Source organism: Danio rerio, chromosome 14 (assembly GCF_052040795.2).
Source record: "Danio rerio strain M-AB ecotype USA chromosome 14, GRCz13ab, whole genome shotgun sequence".
NCBI classification, from domain to species: Eukaryota; Metazoa; Chordata; class Actinopteri; order Cypriniformes; family Danionidae; genus Danio; species Danio rerio.
In genome coordinates this window covers 17025313-17043855 of record NC_141034.1, presented here as the reverse complement: position 1 = coordinate 17043855, position 18543 = coordinate 17025313, and the positions used below count along the sequence as shown (strand labels likewise).

General features: G+C 35.3%; 1 protein-coding gene across 4 annotated transcripts; it reads right to left on the bottom strand.

The window, feature by feature from the left end:
- Window positions 1–697: 697 nt before the first annotated feature.
- On the bottom strand, window positions 698–18301 carry ccdc142 (coiled-coil domain containing 142). 4 transcript variants are annotated; one of them, XM_087281290.1, is made up of 14 exons: window positions 18262–18301; window positions 16949–17063; window positions 16740–16845; window positions 13225–13283; window positions 13012–13072; window positions 9516–11099; window positions 8181–8267; window positions 7937–8098; window positions 5065–5228; window positions 4855–4977; window positions 2908–3022; window positions 2638–2815; window positions 2346–2557; window positions 698–1207 (listed from the first exon to the last, which is right to left on the bottom strand). In XM_087281290.1, exons 3-14 carry the CDS (start codon window positions 16813–16815, stop codon window positions 954–956), a joined length of 3075 nt encoding a protein of 1024 aa, XP_087137416.1. In that variant the 5' UTR covers window positions 16816–16845; window positions 16949–17063; window positions 18262–18301; the 3' UTR covers window positions 698–953. The 4 variants fall into 4 exon arrangements, with proteins under 4 accessions (XP_087137416.1, XP_087137414.1, XP_087137415.1 ...); XM_087281288.1 differs by lacking the exon at window positions 18262–18301 and adding an exon at window positions 17123–17440 and having other exon boundaries at window positions 16949–17000; XM_087281289.1 differs by lacking the exon at window positions 18262–18301 and adding an exon at window positions 17123–17440 and having other exon boundaries at window positions 16740–16842; window positions 16949–17000.
- Window positions 18302–18543: the final 242 nt, after the last annotated feature.

Genomic DNA, 18543 nt, shown 5'->3' with positions numbered 1-18543 from the left:
AACGTTTATGCATATAAATATGCAAATATAAAATGCAATACATTTCAGTTATTACTATTAAGTTAATTCATTCACAACGTAAACTTACATCAGATTTAAATGTTAAAATTACTGTTTTTAGGTCTCGATTATTTTTTTAATTTCTTGAACATAAAATATAAACACTTAGAAGAGTCAAAACTACTGTATGTGTTGGTAAAAACGATATGGTAAAATGTATTTGAAGGTTCAACCCGATGATCACTCGAAGCTCTTAAAAACGAGGTGTTTCATTTATGGTGTTTTGTCGCCACCTTTTGGTTATATGATAGATGACTAATGCTCTGGGATAAATCGCTAGTAGTCTGGGACAAGTGGTGCTCGCTGCAGAGCCATTTGAGGAGAGCTGAGCTCCAGCAAGGGGGAGCTTAAGCTTGAGCTCCACCTTTTTTGCACTTCTTCTACGAGTGATGTCACTGGGGGTAGGGTTAGGGGTGGGGTTGGTGTACGCATTAAAACAGCTTACAGGAGGAAAGCGACAGCTCATGCTCCCCCTTGCTGGAGCTCAGCTCTCCTCAAATGGCTCTGCAGCGAGCACCCTCTCGTCTGGGATCCCAAAATTAGTTGTTAAAAACTACACAAAACTGCTACATCACTCTATTCAGGTTACTTTGATGGAGCAATGAAAAATAATAAAGTACACAATTACACAAAAATATAAATTTGACAGTTTATTCAGGAAGGCATTAATGTTAAACTGATAAAAAATTTTACAAAAAAATGCAAGTGCTACACGTGTACATTCAGTGTTGATCTTTAAATACTACAGTTTTCCCTTTATTGTCTGGTAAGAAACTTAGCTATTTACACGCCTGATGACCTAATAGCACCTAATATAACAAAATGAATAACAACAAAAAAATGTTTGTAGGTGAGCTGGTAAACACAGACATAACTGTTTTTTGGACACTTTACTAAGGTTCAGATCGAGTGAAGCACTGCAGCACTGGAAGTTTCCAGCGTGAGCCGCTGTGTATCCGCAGGTCCAGCCATTCCTGCTGCGCTGCAGCCAAGTAAGACTCCTGTGGGGTGGACGAGAGCAGCTCTGGTGTCAGCGAGCTTTCGGCTTGTGTCAGGGCCTGCTGGCAGGCTGCTTGTATGTCCATACTCTCCAGATTGTTCAGACTCCCTGCTGCTGCCTGATCCATGACTTGTGCACTGTTAGGACCTGAAAAAACACAAGCATTAACATGGAGCAGATCCTGTCTGTTAACTTAAGAACAACTTTCTTATCATATAGAGTAGTCCATTTTACATCTCACTTGTCATGTGACAAGCTAAATTCTCAGTCCATTTCAGTTTACTTAATCAAATGTATTTGATTTAATTCAATTTATGTTTATTTTTTAGCGCTTTTACAATGTAGTTTGTGTCAAAGCAGCTTAACATAGAAATTCTAGTAAATTCAAACTGTGTCAGTCCAGTTTTCGAAGTTCAGCATTTTCTCCCCATGTTCATGTGGGTTTCCTCAAACTCCTGGCATTCTGGCTTAGCCAGGTTATATTCTTGCTGAGAGGTAACAATGCCATCCACATAACCACCATACTGCCCCACAATTTGAAAACTAGCAAAGTCCAGGGGCCTTTTAAAAGTACTCACTGTGTATTAGTTACAGATTTGTTATTACACACTAAGTCTTAATAATCATCTTATATACATAAAATTTAACTTAGAGTTGAAGTCAGAATTATTAGCCCCCCTTTGAATTTTATATTCTTTTTTAAATATTTCCTAAATGATGTTTAACAGAGCAAGGAAATTTTCACAGTAGGTCTGATAACATTTTTTTCTTTTGGGGAAAGTCTTATTTGTTTTATTTCAGCTAGAATAAAAGCACTTTTTTTTAAACCATTTTAAGGTCAACTATTAGCCCCTTTGAGCTATATTTTTTTTTTCGATAGTCTACAGAACAAACCATCATTATACAATAGCTTGCCTAATAAACTTTTTCAAACAGTACATTATATTGTACAACTGCAAATGAACTATGTACAAGTTTTACAGCTATATTGTCCACCATACACCTTAACTTTTCCCTGACTTTGACTAATGCAGTAACATGCACCCTTTGTAAAGTTGCTCTAGAACAATAACTTCTGTAAAAAGCACTATCAACAAGTCTATATAATAATAATATAATATACAAGATAATATTTTATATTAATAATATATAATATAATATACAAGATATTTTTGTATATTTCCAGGTTGTCAAACGTTGATAACTTTGTTAAATCACTGTATTTCTGCTTTTTTACTGTGTTTTGGATCAGAAAAGAGACTTTATAAATTTGTTGTTAACTCACAGCAGTGTCTGAAGGGCTCCCAGCCGCGAGAGGGCAGGTAGGGTTTTGCCATAGGTTGCTGAAGCAGGCACACAATTGCATTGTCCACCTGATGAAAGACACGTAGTGACAGCAGCTTCTGATGCAGCTCCTCTGAGAGACTGTATTCCTCTGAACGAATCATGTCTCGAATCAAGTCGAAGTCTTGTTTCAGCTGAAGAGCTCCCTGAATACTGCAGTAAATGGAGAACTGATGTAAACAAAAAGTGAAGAGAGGAACAGAATATCCTACACTGAACTCCACTTCTCTTACCTAAACTTGATCTTCTGTTTGAGGATGTGCTCCATCCAGGCCTCCATGAAGGCAGTCATGGCCTCAGTGAGAGCAGGAACTCGAGCATTATCTGGCAAAGGCTGAACACCCTCCAGAACCTGACCAATCACACTCTGAACTGCACACGCTGCGTAATCGCTTGGACTGCTGGGCAACTCTGTCAACACAAGTTTAAGCACATTTAGAAGACTAAGCAGTGCATAAGCACCTTTATAACCTGGTGTACATTTTGATACACTGCGTCTGTACCAGTTTTGTGATTGATCCTCCAGTGCCTTGCTGATGGCATCGTTTGCTCAAAGATTTCCGTTGACATTTTCTTGCAGTCCATGGTAAAGGTCCTCAGCACAAGATCTGAAAAAGCCTGCAAAGTAAATGAAGTAAAGGATTTTTTAACTAGGGATATTATAAACGTGCACTTACTCATAATTTGATTGTTTCCAGGTTTTTATTAGTGTCAAAGGTTTTGTACCAGGTTGTTGTTGTTTTTATAAGAACAAATATGCATTTTATATGACCAAAAATGCATTTATTTATTTTGAATTGAAAATGACCACAAATTAAAATAATTGTTCTAAATGCATTAATAAATTCACTTTTTAAATGTAATTAGATGACAAAAAAAATATCACTAGTCATTTCTTCAGTCCCATTTGATCCTTTAGAAATCTATCTAATATGCGGATTAACAAACATTTCTTATTATTGGGGATGTCCAGATTCGATAATATGATCGGAAATCAGGCTCGATCACACGGTTTATATATGTATGTGTATATGTCTGAAGGTATTATAAAGTTGATGACGACAACATTGCCATTGCAAACTGTGAGATATGTAAACTTGGGATTGCCTGCCGGGTATTTTAAGTTGAGATGCATTTTGTTTATATATCAGATTTTTTTATATTTAATGTTGCACTAAAGTCCAAAAGTGAAAAATGTATGTCATTTATTTCTTGATTGGTTAAGCTATCTCACAGAAGCATTCTGTTTGTTAACAGAGTTGTTGTTTTTTTGAGAATTAAATAAAAAATAAGAAACATCCTGGATCTGTTTCTTTGCTCTTCTTAATTTATTTTTTATTTTTTTTTATGTATTACAGAAGTATCGGATTGGGTCTCGGTATCGATAGATACTCAAAAACAAATGACTCTGACTCGAGGGCAAAAAAACCTGATCGGGACATCCCTACTCATTATTTTTATCAAAGTTGAAAACAGTTGTGCTGCTTAAAACTTTTGTGAAAACAGTTATAATTATTTTTCAAGACTTGTTGATAAATAGAAAGTTCACAAGACCTGCATTTTGATCAAACCAATTAAACCTTGCAGAAGTATTCTTACAAACTGCAAACTTTTTTAACTGTAGTTTAATTTAAATAATCTGATTTCCTATCAAATTTAGATTTAGCAAAACCTTCACGTCTTTGCAAACCTGTAAGACTTTCTAAGGGCTGGGACACACCAAGCCAATGGCAGACAATTAGCACAAATCTAACCCAACAATTAAACCCAACTGTGGATCACGTTGGATCGCAGACCAAAAAGCTGTTTATGGAACACACCAAACGGACGAAAGTCAACTGAAACGAGTGTCTGCGCAAGAGGACGTGTCTTTCAGCTCTGCGGGTGCAGTAGTCTGTTTTCTCGTTCAAAAAAGGCAAATAGATCTTTTGACCCACGCAGACAGACAAAGTGTAAACAAAGTAGCATTTACTACCATTATCACCGCAATTGTCACTCACCACAGAGGGAATTGCTCATGCAAATATGAGAATCTAATAATCTATATTTTTTGCAAATATTTAAGAAATATAGCGAAACTCTTTGTAATCTCTTTGTAATCAATCTTGGCCTGAATTGTTTTCCTGCTATGTCACTTCACTAACTAGCCTGACCGACAAAGCTTAATGGCCGGCTGTGGGCTTGATGTTTCGTCAGATGGGGCATTTATAATCTACCTAAGAAAACCAAACCATTTTGGTCACTAATAACGTTCATTTTATGAATAAAATACCTATATATCAAAACATCATCAACATCTTTTTTTGTTCTAAAGAGGAAAAAATTTCACACGTTTGGAATGACATCAAGGTAAATAACTGATGACAATTTACATGTTTGAAGTACATCCCATTAAAACATCCTATTAAAATGTTATGCAAGCAATGTATAATAATGCTAGAATTTCTCACTTGTAGCTCTGTGAGTGCCTTAGAGAGTGAATCTGTCTGCTGAACTATTAGAGGGTGAACGGCGGAGTCTCTGATGACTGCTCGAGTCAAGTGAACCAGGCTTTCAACTGAGTCCTTGAGATCCTTAAAATAAGATAAACAAAGGTTAGATCAAACTATAAACAAAAAAATCATAGAGGTGCTTTTTAGTACAATACATGTTCCGTTTACCTTTAGATCTCCTTGTGTGACCAGCAGAAACTTGGTAATCGACCAAGAGGCTAGAAACTGGAAAGCTTTACTCATAACCCAGATAGTGGAGGAGTGGACAGTGGCAACAGACCTACACAGCAATGCCAGATGATTTCTCTTAAGGCTCTTGGATTCAATGTCACCTAGGCAAACGCGTAACAAGTATATTTTAGTGCCAACAGGATGAGGATAATTGATCTTATGTGCCTTAATCATTGTCCAAAATAGTAATATATAAATGACGGGTGCATTGTTACCAGAGGCAAAACAAAAATAATAATATTATATGGGGAAAAAAAATCCGCTACAAGCATTTTTACAGTTTTCACAATTTACTATGTTGTTTCTAATATTACTTTTAATTTGGTAAATGAATATTTATCAAGGATGCTTTTAAATCAGTGACCATACAGACTTTGTCAAATGTTGTTCTTTTCAACTTTCGACTCTAAGGGGGGGTCCAAAGCCAATTATCCATTCTGATTCATTTATTTGGTTAAAGAGGTAGACTCATGCTTAAACATGGATAAGGTTTCAATAAATAATTTAGACATAATACAGACTATTTCTTTATTTTACTTCTGGATCATAACTGCGCCCATCACCGCAACAGAGCTCCACAGGATTTGGCTGAAAATGGGTCCAAAAAAATTGTGCTTTTGGATCTGAGGTAAGCTGATCTTGTTCATTCATTCTTTTTCTTTTCGGCTTAGTCACTTTATTAATCCGGGGTTGCCACAGCGGAATGAACCGCCAAGTGGCATCACAGGATGTAGTAGGTCGCTAATGCCAAGTTCAGACGGCATGATTTTAATCCCGATTTTGACTCACTGACAGGTTTTGAGAAATCGCCGACAAAAACCTGAAATCACAGGCAAATCGGTGCTCATTCACATGAGTAACAATCACAGAGTATGAACTGTCAAAGACGTGATCTGAGAGAATCGCCGTTGCTTGTGAGATATTTGGCATGCTACATATCTGGACCTGTCAGTGATTCAAATCATGCTGTGTGAAATGTGTTCTGATTGAAAAGAACATCGGCTATCACCTACAGCCAATAAGAGAGCAGCATTCAGTAGTATGAGTTAGGGTTAGGAGAGAAGTTAAAAAGGGCTTCTTTTTAGTCTATTTGGACCCAAGAAATAGAGAAAAAAACTAGTGTAAATTTGGTAGGAGCCCCTGTGTCTGTTTGACGTGTCATCTGAGCATTATCACAACCGGGTCGAAAAAGAAAAAAGTTGAGAAGAAATTGCCAATTCCTTTCAAAAGCCAGGTGAGCAAAATAATAAAATTTTCTGCCCCACTAAAGGTTTTTTTTTCATTATGCAGTTAATAACAAAATATACAGTGCATAATTGTGTACACCCAATTTTGAAAATGAAATTTTTTATCAATTTTTAGGTGAATATAGGCTTTGTATTTTGGTGCAGATTTACTAAACAGATATATTCATTAAAATAATATTTTAGTCACCAAACATATTCAGAAATTGAATTTTTTTTCCATTTTGTTGCTTCTCTGGATTTTTCCTCTTTTTAAAATTTGTATTTAATATTTTTCGATAACATAAATTTGAGTGTGCTAGTTTTTGGGCTGTTATTTTGTTAAGTTATTTTGTTAGATAAGCTCTAGATTTGGCGTCAGTACTGACTAATCTAATGTATATGCACAAATACAATATTGTATAGCTTTCTTATGAAAATATGAACTTAAAAGCTAGATTTGTGAGGGGTGTACTTATATATGCTGAGCAGTGAGCACTGTATACTATGTGACCGAGCATTTTTTTCTATCACTTCTCGCATGCGTTTGGTTATAGAATGTAGTTTGCAGACCAAGACAAAGTTGTCGGCAACTGTTCCTTTTGTAAAGTCATGCAGTGTAAAACCCTCTGTCACTGATCCATCTCGCATTGTAAACAAAGCAGCAACAAAACACTACCCCAGAGAGTCATGCAGAGTGAAAACATCTGTGACGCGACCACTTTAAAAATCATGCAGTCTGAACTTAAAGTAGGTCTGGTGTATTCAGATGGCAGTTTTTTTGTTTGTTTGTTTTTCAGAGCAAACTGGAAATCTGTAATTTTGCCCAAAAAATATTACAAAAAAAAGGGGTTTTGGATCAAAGATGGATGCCGTATTATTCTTCAGGCACTTAAAATAATATGAGTTTGGGCAAAATGAGAACTATACATTCCCTTTAAAGACTGGCTTTTACAAACTCATCAGTAACTATTAACTATTGTTCACTGTGGTAAACAGTTTGCTCCATATCATAGATTAGGCACAGTATCAAAAAATTTGAATTTTAAAGTTATGTGTTTTTGTAAAATGTATTCTGTGCAATTCATGAACACTAAAGTACCTTCAAGTTTTGGTTTCCCACATGCCTTATTTTACTCATTTATTGAACATTCCTATAGTAAAAGCCCAAATTTACTAGGCTAGGTCAGTTGGCATTTCAGTGTGCATGTTCTCCCCGTGTTCGTGTGGGTTTCCTCCAGGTGCTATAGTTTCCCCCACAGTCCAAAGAAATGTGGTATAGATGAATTAAATAAGCTAAGATAGCTGTAGTGAATGTGTGTGAATGAGTGTGTATGGCTGTTTCCCTGTACTGGGTGCAGCTGAAAGGCATCCGTGCGTAAAACATATGCTGGATAAGTTGGCAGTTCATTCCGCTGTGGCGACCCTTGTTGAGTTAAGGGACTAAGCCGAAGGAAAATGAATGAATGTTATTATAACCTTTAAGAACAATAGGAACTTGCTTTAAGGTGGTACTTATGAAAATATGACAAACCCTGTCTAGATATCCATTATACTGAAGATGGCAAAAGTGTAAAGTTGAGTACCTGACTCTATGTCTGGGTGTTGCAGTAACTGAAGAACTGTATGGAGAGGTAGGAAGAGCTGAAGAATAAGATCCATGGTGGCGGTCCTTATTGCACATCCTTCCAGTTTAGGTCCAGGGACACATTTCTCTTTCAATCCTGAGCCCAGCGACAAACACTTCACTGCAGAAAAACAGAATACATTCAAAAGACCAGCAACTCCAACTAGTACTCATTTAGTCATTATTTGGTTAATTTAACTTACTTTCATCCCACTGAGTGAAGGAAGCAGTAGATAATAAATAAAAGCAAAAATCGCTTAAACTTTCTTTACATTCCTCTGGAATGAGATCTAGGAAGACATAGAAAAGAATTTTAAATAACTATAAGAGCCAAAAAAAAAAAAAAAAAAAAAAAAAACATCTGATTTCGCAACAAAAAAAACTGAATGCAGATTGAATGCAGATTGTTTTCTACTTTACAATCAAAGGTTTTTTAATTAATGTCAACATTCCTGCCAATTAAATCATTGTAGAAAAGTATATTGTTATTTTCTTATATTTTCAGTTTAATTTATTACTGTTTATTTATCAAAATTGTCTGTCAAAAATGATATGATTCTGAAATTTCTATAAAAAAGTTAAGGAAAAATGTATCACTGTCAGGGCATAGTTCACCCAAAAATGAAAACATTCCTCACCATTTAAGACTCTAACAGTATGGATAAAAAAATACTGCGGTTTCACGGTAGTGCGATTACTGCTCTATAATATATTATTTTGAAATGTCTGAGAAAAAAAACAAGAACTTTTTTCCGCTTTGAACATAACGGCTTCATCCGAAATTGAATACTTCCATACTGTATAGTACGCTAAAATCAAGTATGCGAGCCAAGTAGTATGTCTAAATTTATAGAATTTGAAAAACAGTATGTGAGAAGAACTCGGATGACCTCCGGCGAGATTCTGAAGTGCGCATCCGATGGACGCTTTGCTATCCCATTATATACCATGAGAGAATTCATGAATGGCAGTGAAGCGAGTATGTAAAATGATAATGACAAAATGGCATCCGTAGTTCGTCCGAGCTCCATCCATTTTACTCACATTCATACTGTATAAAACATACTTTTCTATCAGTAGAGAATTATATTCAAATTCAAATGCAGTACCTACTGAGTAGTGTGCGTAGGAATACCGTAAGAACAGTATAACAGAACATTTTGGCAGTTTTAAAACCTTGACTTTTCCAAACCTCGATATACCTTGAAAACGGTTATTGTCCCATGCCTAATTCAAGCAATTTTAAACTTACAAAAGCAAATAATTCTGCTGAACACAAATCAAGATATACTGATTAATGTTTGTGAATCCATTGATATCCATAATATTTTTTATTCCTATTATAGTAAATCAGTATATCTTCCTTTGGGTTCAAAAAATGAAACTTCAACAGGTTTGGAACAGAACTACCCATTTATCAATAATATTAAGCTGTACAGCTTTACAGACTTAATGCTACTTTACTTTAGTATTTACATTTGAAATAAAATCAGAAATTGCCAGGGGTATGAATATTTCACACCATCCACACATAGTACCTTCAAAATATGAATGTTTGAGCCACGAGACCAAAAGTAGCAGCATTTCATCATTCCACTGGTTGATGCTTCCCAAGGTGCTATTATATGGCTGATAATAAAAGTGTCTTATGACTGCTTTACCAAATTGCTTCCACAGAAGGTTTTTATAATTGGAGAAGAGCTTCACGCAAGCGTCAGACTTTCTAAGATCCACTGCAGCAGCATCGTGGGCCCTGGAGCTCATTCTGGGTCTGTTTAAAAGCTTCTCTTCTCCGTCACTTGCCCTACGACATATCACCACAGAGTCCTCAAGATCAACAGTCCTGTCTAATGGAGGCTTTTTGGGAATATGCGGAGCCAAAAGATTTGTTGAGGTCACTAGAACTTTAAAGAGAGTATCGAGGCACGCTCTGTCTCGCGAGATAAACAAATTGAACGGGAGATTCGAGGACCAAAGTTTGTGAAGGGGGCTTTGAGGAGTGTCTTCAACTGCAGCTTGAGGTTCAAGTTGTACTGTATGTAAGTTTATTGTGGGTGATGATAAAAGTCGACCGTTAAGTTTAGTGTGACCTTTGAGTTCCTTGGGGTTATTCGCCAATAGGAGGTTACTCTGCTGAGAAGCCCATGTGTAAAGTTGCTTGGCTACTTTCTGCGCTCGACTCTGAGCAAGAATCATCATTAGCTGCTCGACAGGGAATATTGTAGGACCGGTTGCTTTTTGAAGTGTGCTAGATCCCAACTGGGGCCAATCTGAGTTAAACATGAGCTTTGAGCTTTGTGTAGATGTCTTGCACTGGCTCTCTGTGTCTTCTACAATCTCGTTGTACAGCTCAACCGCACACAGAAGGTCCACCAATGCATCTCGGGGCACACGGTCTAGCTGGGCAGCAGTGAGAGCCAAAAGAGCAGTGTAGATGCATTGCTCCAGCAACTGCATGGCTTGCAAGGCCAGCAAACACAGAGTTCGCTGCATGGACGAAAGTGTCTCTATGCGGCTGAAGAGGGCACGACGGAGGCGAAGGTCAGAGTGTGCTTTGGCCCAGAGCAGATCCCAGTGGCTCACATGAACCTGCATTTCTTGACACAAAGCTCTAAGGTTGAGATTCCAGGTGGAGTTTGGCTGCTCAGTCACCTGCCCCTTGTCAGGCAAAAGCAGTTGAGTTTTCTCCAACACCGAGCCTAATTGAGCAACAAAGCAGGTGGCCATTTGTGTGCGTCGGGCGTATTCATGGAAGAAGAGCAGCTGGGCTCTTTGGTCCATCAGGTGTTGTAGCTGGCAGTAATGCTGGGTAAATGCTGCAGCCTGAGGATGGTAGTAAAACTCCTCTTCCTCTGAGGATGAAAGACCCCTGATACAGCCAAACGATCTGCCTCCTGCAGGATCATGGAGAATGTGGCACTGAGAGCTGAGGTTCTGAAGAGTTTCTCCAAGACGCTGGATACTTCTGGAGGAACAGGACCCGATGCTCTCGCTTTCAGATTCCCAGCTGCCATCTTTGCTCTTCTGCCTCATAAGCCGCTTCAGGCTAGGGTTCAGTCGGTTACGAAACAAAGCCTCTGCTCTCTGGAGGGATTTGGTGAATGAACTTTGGTACCAGGAAGCTGAAGAAAACAGAAAAGCAAAAATGTAACTACTGTATGCTTGCAGGTCAAACAGAAAACATGGCTATATAATTTCCAATGTCAAGGGTTTGATTCAAAAAGACTGCATGAACTGATTAAATGTATACCTTGAATGCAATGCAAGCGGTTTTGGGTGAAATTACTTACAAAATGCATAAAAAAATATAGGTTTTGGTGAAAACAGTTTTGTTTCAGTCAGGTTTTTGTAATTTGATAATCCACAATAAGGAAACCTCAAAATTTACTTACCCTCACGAATATCCTGTGCATATGACTTTTTTCTGTCAGAACAACACAGTCAAGTAGCTTTAAATTGTATCCTGTCTCTGTAATCATGGTGTTGGGCAGTGGCCACTTTTTTAAAGCTTCCAAAGATCCATTGTGGTTTAATTTTCACTGCTGAAAATCCAAACATTGAAGAGCACATCCATCGATGCACAGCTCCACAAGTCCTAAACCATGCAAGCCAGTGGCGAGGAACAAACTTCACCAACTGACAAAAGACTCAAAACCTTGAGAGAAACCAGGGTCAGCTGGGCACAACCATTTCTCCTCTGGCCAAACTTTTCTCAAACTTTTGTAGAGATGCAGTCTAGGCACCCTGAACATCCATCAAGGAAAGGCTGCAGGTGTGAGAAGTCACCGAATGGTGTACAGGCTGGCCCATGGGATCATGGTGTATTGACCTTATTCTAAAATGTGGAAGTGCGCCTGTTTTCGCGATTGTCTTAGAACTTCCGATTCAGTCGCCCATGGGAGAAATGACTAGGAATAATAAACGGCAGAAAACGGTCAAACTACTTGCTCTACAAACAAATGTTTGCATGACTATACAGACCAAGTAGAATAATATAATAAGAAAATATCAAATTGCAACATCAAGCAGCGTAATGAGCAGTTTTTAACGTCAAAAAATGAATGGAAGTGAATGAGACCGGAAGTCTCAAGCCATAAAGATTCAAATGGCAGCGCACGCTCGTCAGCGGAGAATAAGGTAAATAACATTATACAACAACACTAAACCAGTTAGTTTTCTTGCTCTTATGTGGCAAGTGGTTCCCTTGAGATGTGTTTATTCATGGATCTTCTGCTGAATCTGACATCATGTGTCAGGCATCATGTCAAAAGTCGGCTAAGAAGTTGTCTAGAATGCTGTTGGCAGCCACCAGAAATCAATGATTTCACTATATTTTAAAAACTACAAATATTTCTGTTCTAAAACACATCCGTTAACCTGGGTTGTTTTTATGATGAGTTTGTGCACTTTTGAAAGCATCAAAAAGAGCCCACAATGCAACATCATTATAGAACATGGAAGAGGCAGGGTAAAAAAATAGTACTCCAACTGTCTGAAAAAGAAAGTCCTATACACTGTAGATGGCTTGAGGGTGAGCAAATCATTTTTAAGAAAACTATTGCTTTAAGAAGTCAGATCTCCTCAAACATCCTAGTGAGACATCAAAAAAATTCTGGTAGGTGTCGAGTTGAGAAGAACTGCTTTTTTAGACTGCTGAAGCAAATACACTTTTTGTAGCCCAGTCCAGCGGGACCACAATAAGCCTTTACCCCTGACTTTATGACTGTAACAGAAATTGAACTTGCTGACCAACACAAATTGGTCATCAAAATAATCTTCATTAATGAATACAAAGTTTATGATTTACAAAACTTAAACACAACCCATTTAAAACCTACAATAAATATATGTAGCTTATGTTACCATAGATAGCAACAAGAAAATAAAAAAACAGCAGAAACCTTTGCACTGATGAGTGCAAACAATTTATTAAAATTCAGAAATATGATTAAACTGGTCATTTTTCTAAAACTAATTTTAGTGATTAAGTCAGTATGACCTTTGCATTCAAGTGACATCAATTGCTATACTTACCATCATATTTCTCATTGGAAATGTATTCATCAGGAAGTATCTCTGAATAGTAACTAGGCCTCTGTAAAAAAAAACACAAAGAAAAGAAAATCAAAGATGATAAATGACAGATTCTGGTGATAAATAGAGAGACTGCAATGCCATTTTTTTTACATTTAAATCAATGATAAATTGTTTAAGCAATACACATTAAAATGAGACATTGTGTCTGACCTGTCCATTATCACAATGTTGATTTTCAGGACTTTCAGCAGCAGAACTGTCCGTTTTATCTGTTTGAAATAAGAAAATGCCAGAATACAAGCAAATGTTCAAACTTCAATGCTATTGGTTTCTACTTATCATGCTAATCATTTTTAACAATATACTGACATCACCTGTCTTTTGAACTTTTTTAATGGTTGAGTTATACTGGATAGTGGAAAAAAACAAAAACAAATGTCTAAGTGTTCTTTACTCTTTTGTAGACAATAATTAACTGAAAATTAATTGGCAAAGACACAGAAATATTGATGCAGTATTGTTCAAAAGTTTGGGGTCTGAAAGACAGATTTTTTTTATTCATTGTTTTATTTAGGGTGGATGTACTGATCAAAACATGTGACACAAAATATTTCCTTAAAGGTTTCTGAAATTTTCTGGAAAACTGTCATCACATATACTATGGGTCAAAAGTTTGGGGTCACTTTTTTCATGTTTTTTTTTTGTTTTTTTGAGAAAGTTATTCTGTACATTAAGGTGGCATTTATTAAATGTAAAAATTGTTAAATTGTTCAATATTTATTAACATTTTAAATAACTGCCTTCTTATAGTATGTAGTTTCCAATACAATGATTACTCCAGTCATTATTGCTTTTATTACTAATACCATTAATAATAATAATATTAATAATAATAATAATAATAATTAATATTAGTGTGATTTCAGAAAGATTGTGTGACTCGGAAGACAGGAGTAATGACGCTGAAAATTCATCATTAAAATCACTGGAATAAACAATTAAATTTAATTATAAACTACTTTTGCACAGTTATTTTAGGGCAATAACATTTCACAATTTTACAATTCCTACTATATTTTTGATTAAATAAATGCAGCTTAATAAGCTTAATTAATAAGCTTAATTAAGCAGGATAAGCTTAATTTAAAACATTTAAAAATCCTACTGACCGCAAACTTTTGACCAGTAGTGTAAATAAAATACATTTAAAGGTCATAAAATAGAAAATGGTTCATTCAGTAATGCATTTTGATGAAATTAAACATTTGGATCAAATGCAGCATTGGTGAGTTTAAACATTTCTTTTAAAAACTGTTTCACAGGTAGTTTACAAACTTTTGCAGCAAAAAAATTTTTATTTATATATATATATATATATATATATATATATATATATATATATATATATATATACATACAATTATTATTATTATTAAAATAGCAAAACCGTTTCTGCGTTTTTGTGCAAGCAAGTATTTTATATTGCTTTAAAAACGTCTCTGTTAATGTTTTCAAACATCTATATTTGATTTACCAAAATAACACAAGTGCCAATTTTACATCTGTCACATCCATAATGGAGCTTTTTCCTCATAAATGCAAAAATGTCCAACAAAATAAAATCAATCATGTTTGTTCTGTAGTGAGCCAACTCTTTTGATTAGTATTATTTTCTTTGGGTTGTGCAGTACAAAAACTTTTTTTTTACATCCAAAACACATGCTTATTTTCCTGATTTAAAATACAAAAAATGTTAACAGATTTATATTTTTCTGATCCCATAGCCATACCTCTGTGGCCAGTTGTTTTGGAAAATATAAACAGATGTTTCAATATAATGGTAACATATACAGTTAAAGTCAGAATTATTAGCCCCCTTTTCATTTTTTTTCTTTTTTAAATATTTCCCAAATGATGTTTAACAGAGCAAGGACATTTTCACAGTATGTCTGATAGTATATTTTCTTCTGGAAAAAGGATTATTTGTTTTATTTTGGCTAAAATAACAGCAGCTTTTAATTTTTTTAAATTATTTTAAGGTCAAAATTATTAGCCCCTTTAAACTATATCATTTTTTGATAGTCTACACAACAAACCATTATTTTAACTTGCCTAATTACCCTAACCTGCCTATTTAACCTTATTAACCTAGTTAAACCTTTAAATGTCACTTTAAGTGTCTTAAAAATATCTAGTCAAATATTATTTACTGTCATCATGGCATAGATAAAATAAATCAGTTATTAGAAATGAGTTATTAAAACTTATGTAAAGAAATGTGTTGAAAAAATTGTCTCTCCATTAAAAAAAAATTATTCAGGGGGGCTAATAATTCTGACTTCAACTGTACTTTTTCTGTGAATTTATGTATTGAGATTTTACTGCAAATTTCATATCCATAACGCTGGAATTGCACTTAAATTTAATATAGGTGACTATACATTATATGTCTGTATATGAACACACACACACACGTATATATATATATATATATATATATATATATATATATATATATATATATATATATATATATATATATATATATATGAAAGAATAAAACTTTTAATTCATTGTTTCCACTGTCTGTACTGTTCCGTCTTCCCACTTATGTTTAAACCATAACGAAACCTGTATAATAAATTTTATACATCTATATGATTGTTCATTTGTTCATTAAAATGAAGTTAATCTTGTGTGTGGATGAACTAAAGTTATGTTCCAGTAGTATTTATATGATAAAAGGATTATGTGAATCAATTAACCTGCACATGTAAGGCTTCTCTAAAGAAATGAACACAACATGCAGAGTTTTAAATACTGGAGAGCCTGTGTTATTAGTAGTGCCTGTTTAGAGTTTTGTGTCTAGAGTTTTGATTATTGACTTGAGGGTTCTGAAATTGTTGACAAAACAATTTAAAAAAAACTGTAGATCAAGAAGCATTTTCTGAAAAAGCAAAAAAATTCTTGTTTTCAGGAATAATATGCTAAAATTATGAAAGTTTTTACTTATAAATAAAATAATATCCCAATGGGGTAAGCTAAATATTCGTGTTTTCACTTTGAAACTATTTTATTTTACCTACCCCATTAGCAGATTATTTAGCTTGATTTATTTATACATTTATTTTCTTTTTGGCTTTATTAATCCAGGGTCGCCACAGCGGAATGAACCGCCAACTTATTCAGCATGTTTTATGCAGCAAATGCCCTTCCAGCTGCAACCCATCTCTGGGAAACATCCATACACACTCATACACTACGGATGATTTAGCCTATCCAGTTTACTTATACCGCATGTCTTTGGACTGTGGGGGAAACCGGAGCACCCGGAGGAAACCCACGCAAACATATGAAGAACATGCAAACTCCACACAGAAACGTCAAGTGACCCAGCCAAGGCTTGAACCAGCGACCTTCTTGCTGTGAGGTGACAGCACTACCCACTGCGCCACTGTGTCGTCGTAGCTTGATTTAATGAAAAATTAAACAATATTTTTACATCTAGAAAATGCTTCTTGACATATGATTTTTTATATATATTTTGACTAAAAAAGAAGACAAAAACTACTTGAGAAAAGCTTTTTGCAGTGTATCCAAAGAATACATAGAAATTGATTCTGGCAAGGTACAAACAACCTTGAGAGGAATTAGTGACACTGTGCCAGTATCCTGAATTAAAGACAATAAGACACAGGATCGAGATTAAAAGGTGAAGGTGGAACCTGGCACGGCTTGTGTGTGTGACTCGGTTTTGCTGTCAGTCTGTCCATCCTGAGAACTGCCTGAAGAGTGAGCCATCTTCTCCACCTCTAGCAAATAACATCTCTTCTAGAGACACAAAAAAAACTTAAAATTTGCGCAATAAAAAAATCCTCTGCACAGAAATACGTTGTTTGATTTAAAATGACAGTAGCTTAATCGAAATGTTTACCTGTTCATATTAAAGGAAACTGTGGATGTTTCATCTCAAGTACGCGTCTAGTCTTTGAAATAAAGAGACACATTATTAACAGAAGAATGTTTTAAAGTAGCATTGAAACATGTATCTATTATTCAAATACAAATAGCATAATAAATGACAACATGACCCCAATTTAATACTTACCTATGACCGAAACCACACGAAAACCGTCCAGGTGGAGATTTAATCCAGTGTTTCAGTTTAAAGTTCATCACTGTGTCTATATGCTCCATCATTACACCAATGCTAACAGGCTAACTGTTGTTGACAATCTAGTGCTCGTAAATATCACGCTAATAATAACACGACGCATCCGTACGCATGATAACCCTTCAGTTCAGTCCCTATTATTGGAAGACGCCTATTTTGAGGGGTAACGTTGTGTTGGTGGCAACAGGTTAGTTAATCCTGGGTTAAGCACATCCACCAGAATTAGCATAGCATGAGAAGAAAGGAGCCAATGAGAGGAAAGAGCTCCGAGTCCCGGCTGTGTTTCAATCCTTTAGTGCGCTCTCTACTTAGACAGAAATTGCGTTTTTACCACTGTAAAGTTAAAACACATTTCGGAATGAATTCTCATGAAAGAAATAGTTTTTTTTTTTTTAAGATTGATAATTATGACAATCTAATACAAAGTAACTTAAATACAAATCTGTTGTTGCTATTTTGAAATAACCATTGGATTAAAAATCTCATTTTAATTTAAGGAAATGTATCATTAAAATGTTGCTTACGATACATTACTGTATATCAAATGAGTGGTCTGTAAATTAAACTGAAGCATTTAAGAACGCCAAAATTATATTTTCTCTTTAGTATTATTGACAATTTGTTTGTTGGAAATCTTGAAACAAAAAAATCATTTCGGATTTTTTAATTAAAGAGAATGTTACTTGATAAAAATAATACATGACAAAAATAATACTTCTGCTATTTTTAGCACTTCATTTTATATACTAACATTTTTTATATATTATTTTATATATGTAGCTTGGTTGCACATGTGTTACTGTCTTAAGAAAAGACTCTCTAAAACTGACATGCAAATACCAGCTCATCTGCATCATTTAAAGGAAAACAGTCTTAAGTCACAAATTTGTGTAACATTACAGATCTACACATTTCCTATCAAAATATGTTGTTGTGGTTCCACATTTGACATGGTAGTTTACATCATGTTTTAACTATTCGTTATTAAAATAATTTGAATAGAATCCTACAGGTCGCTGTAGTCAGTGTTGAGGAATGTTACTTTAGAAAGTAATGCATTAGAATAGAGTTACTCCCAACTTTCTTTTGTGCTCCTGCAGTCTCATTGAGGGCATGATTCAAAGGGACTCCATTCATTTAAATTCAGCAATTTATTTTTTAAAAGCAAATAAACTAAACTAAAATGTAACTCGCATTACATTTAAAAAGTAACTCAGATATTCTTAAAATAATGCACTACTTTACTCGTTAATTAGAAATCTTGCGTAACTCGCAATACTTGTAATGCATTACGCCTAACACTGGCTGCAATGAGAGGGATTTTGCATCATCTAAGAGATCCAGAGAAAGCAAAT

Coding starts and splice junctions, on each gene's coding strand:
- ccdc142 (XM_087281290.1), bottom strand. CDS start 16,815: ATGGCTCACTCTTCAGGCAGTTCTCAGGATGGACAGACTGACAGCAAA. Junction 13,284..16,739: donor ACACACACAAGCCGTGCCAG/GTTCCACCTTCA, acceptor TATTTCAAACAG/ATAAAACGGACAGTTCTGCT. Junction 5,229..7,936: donor ACACCCAGACATAGAGTCAG/GTACTCAACTTT, acceptor GCGTTTGCCTAG/GTGACATTGAATCCAAGAGC.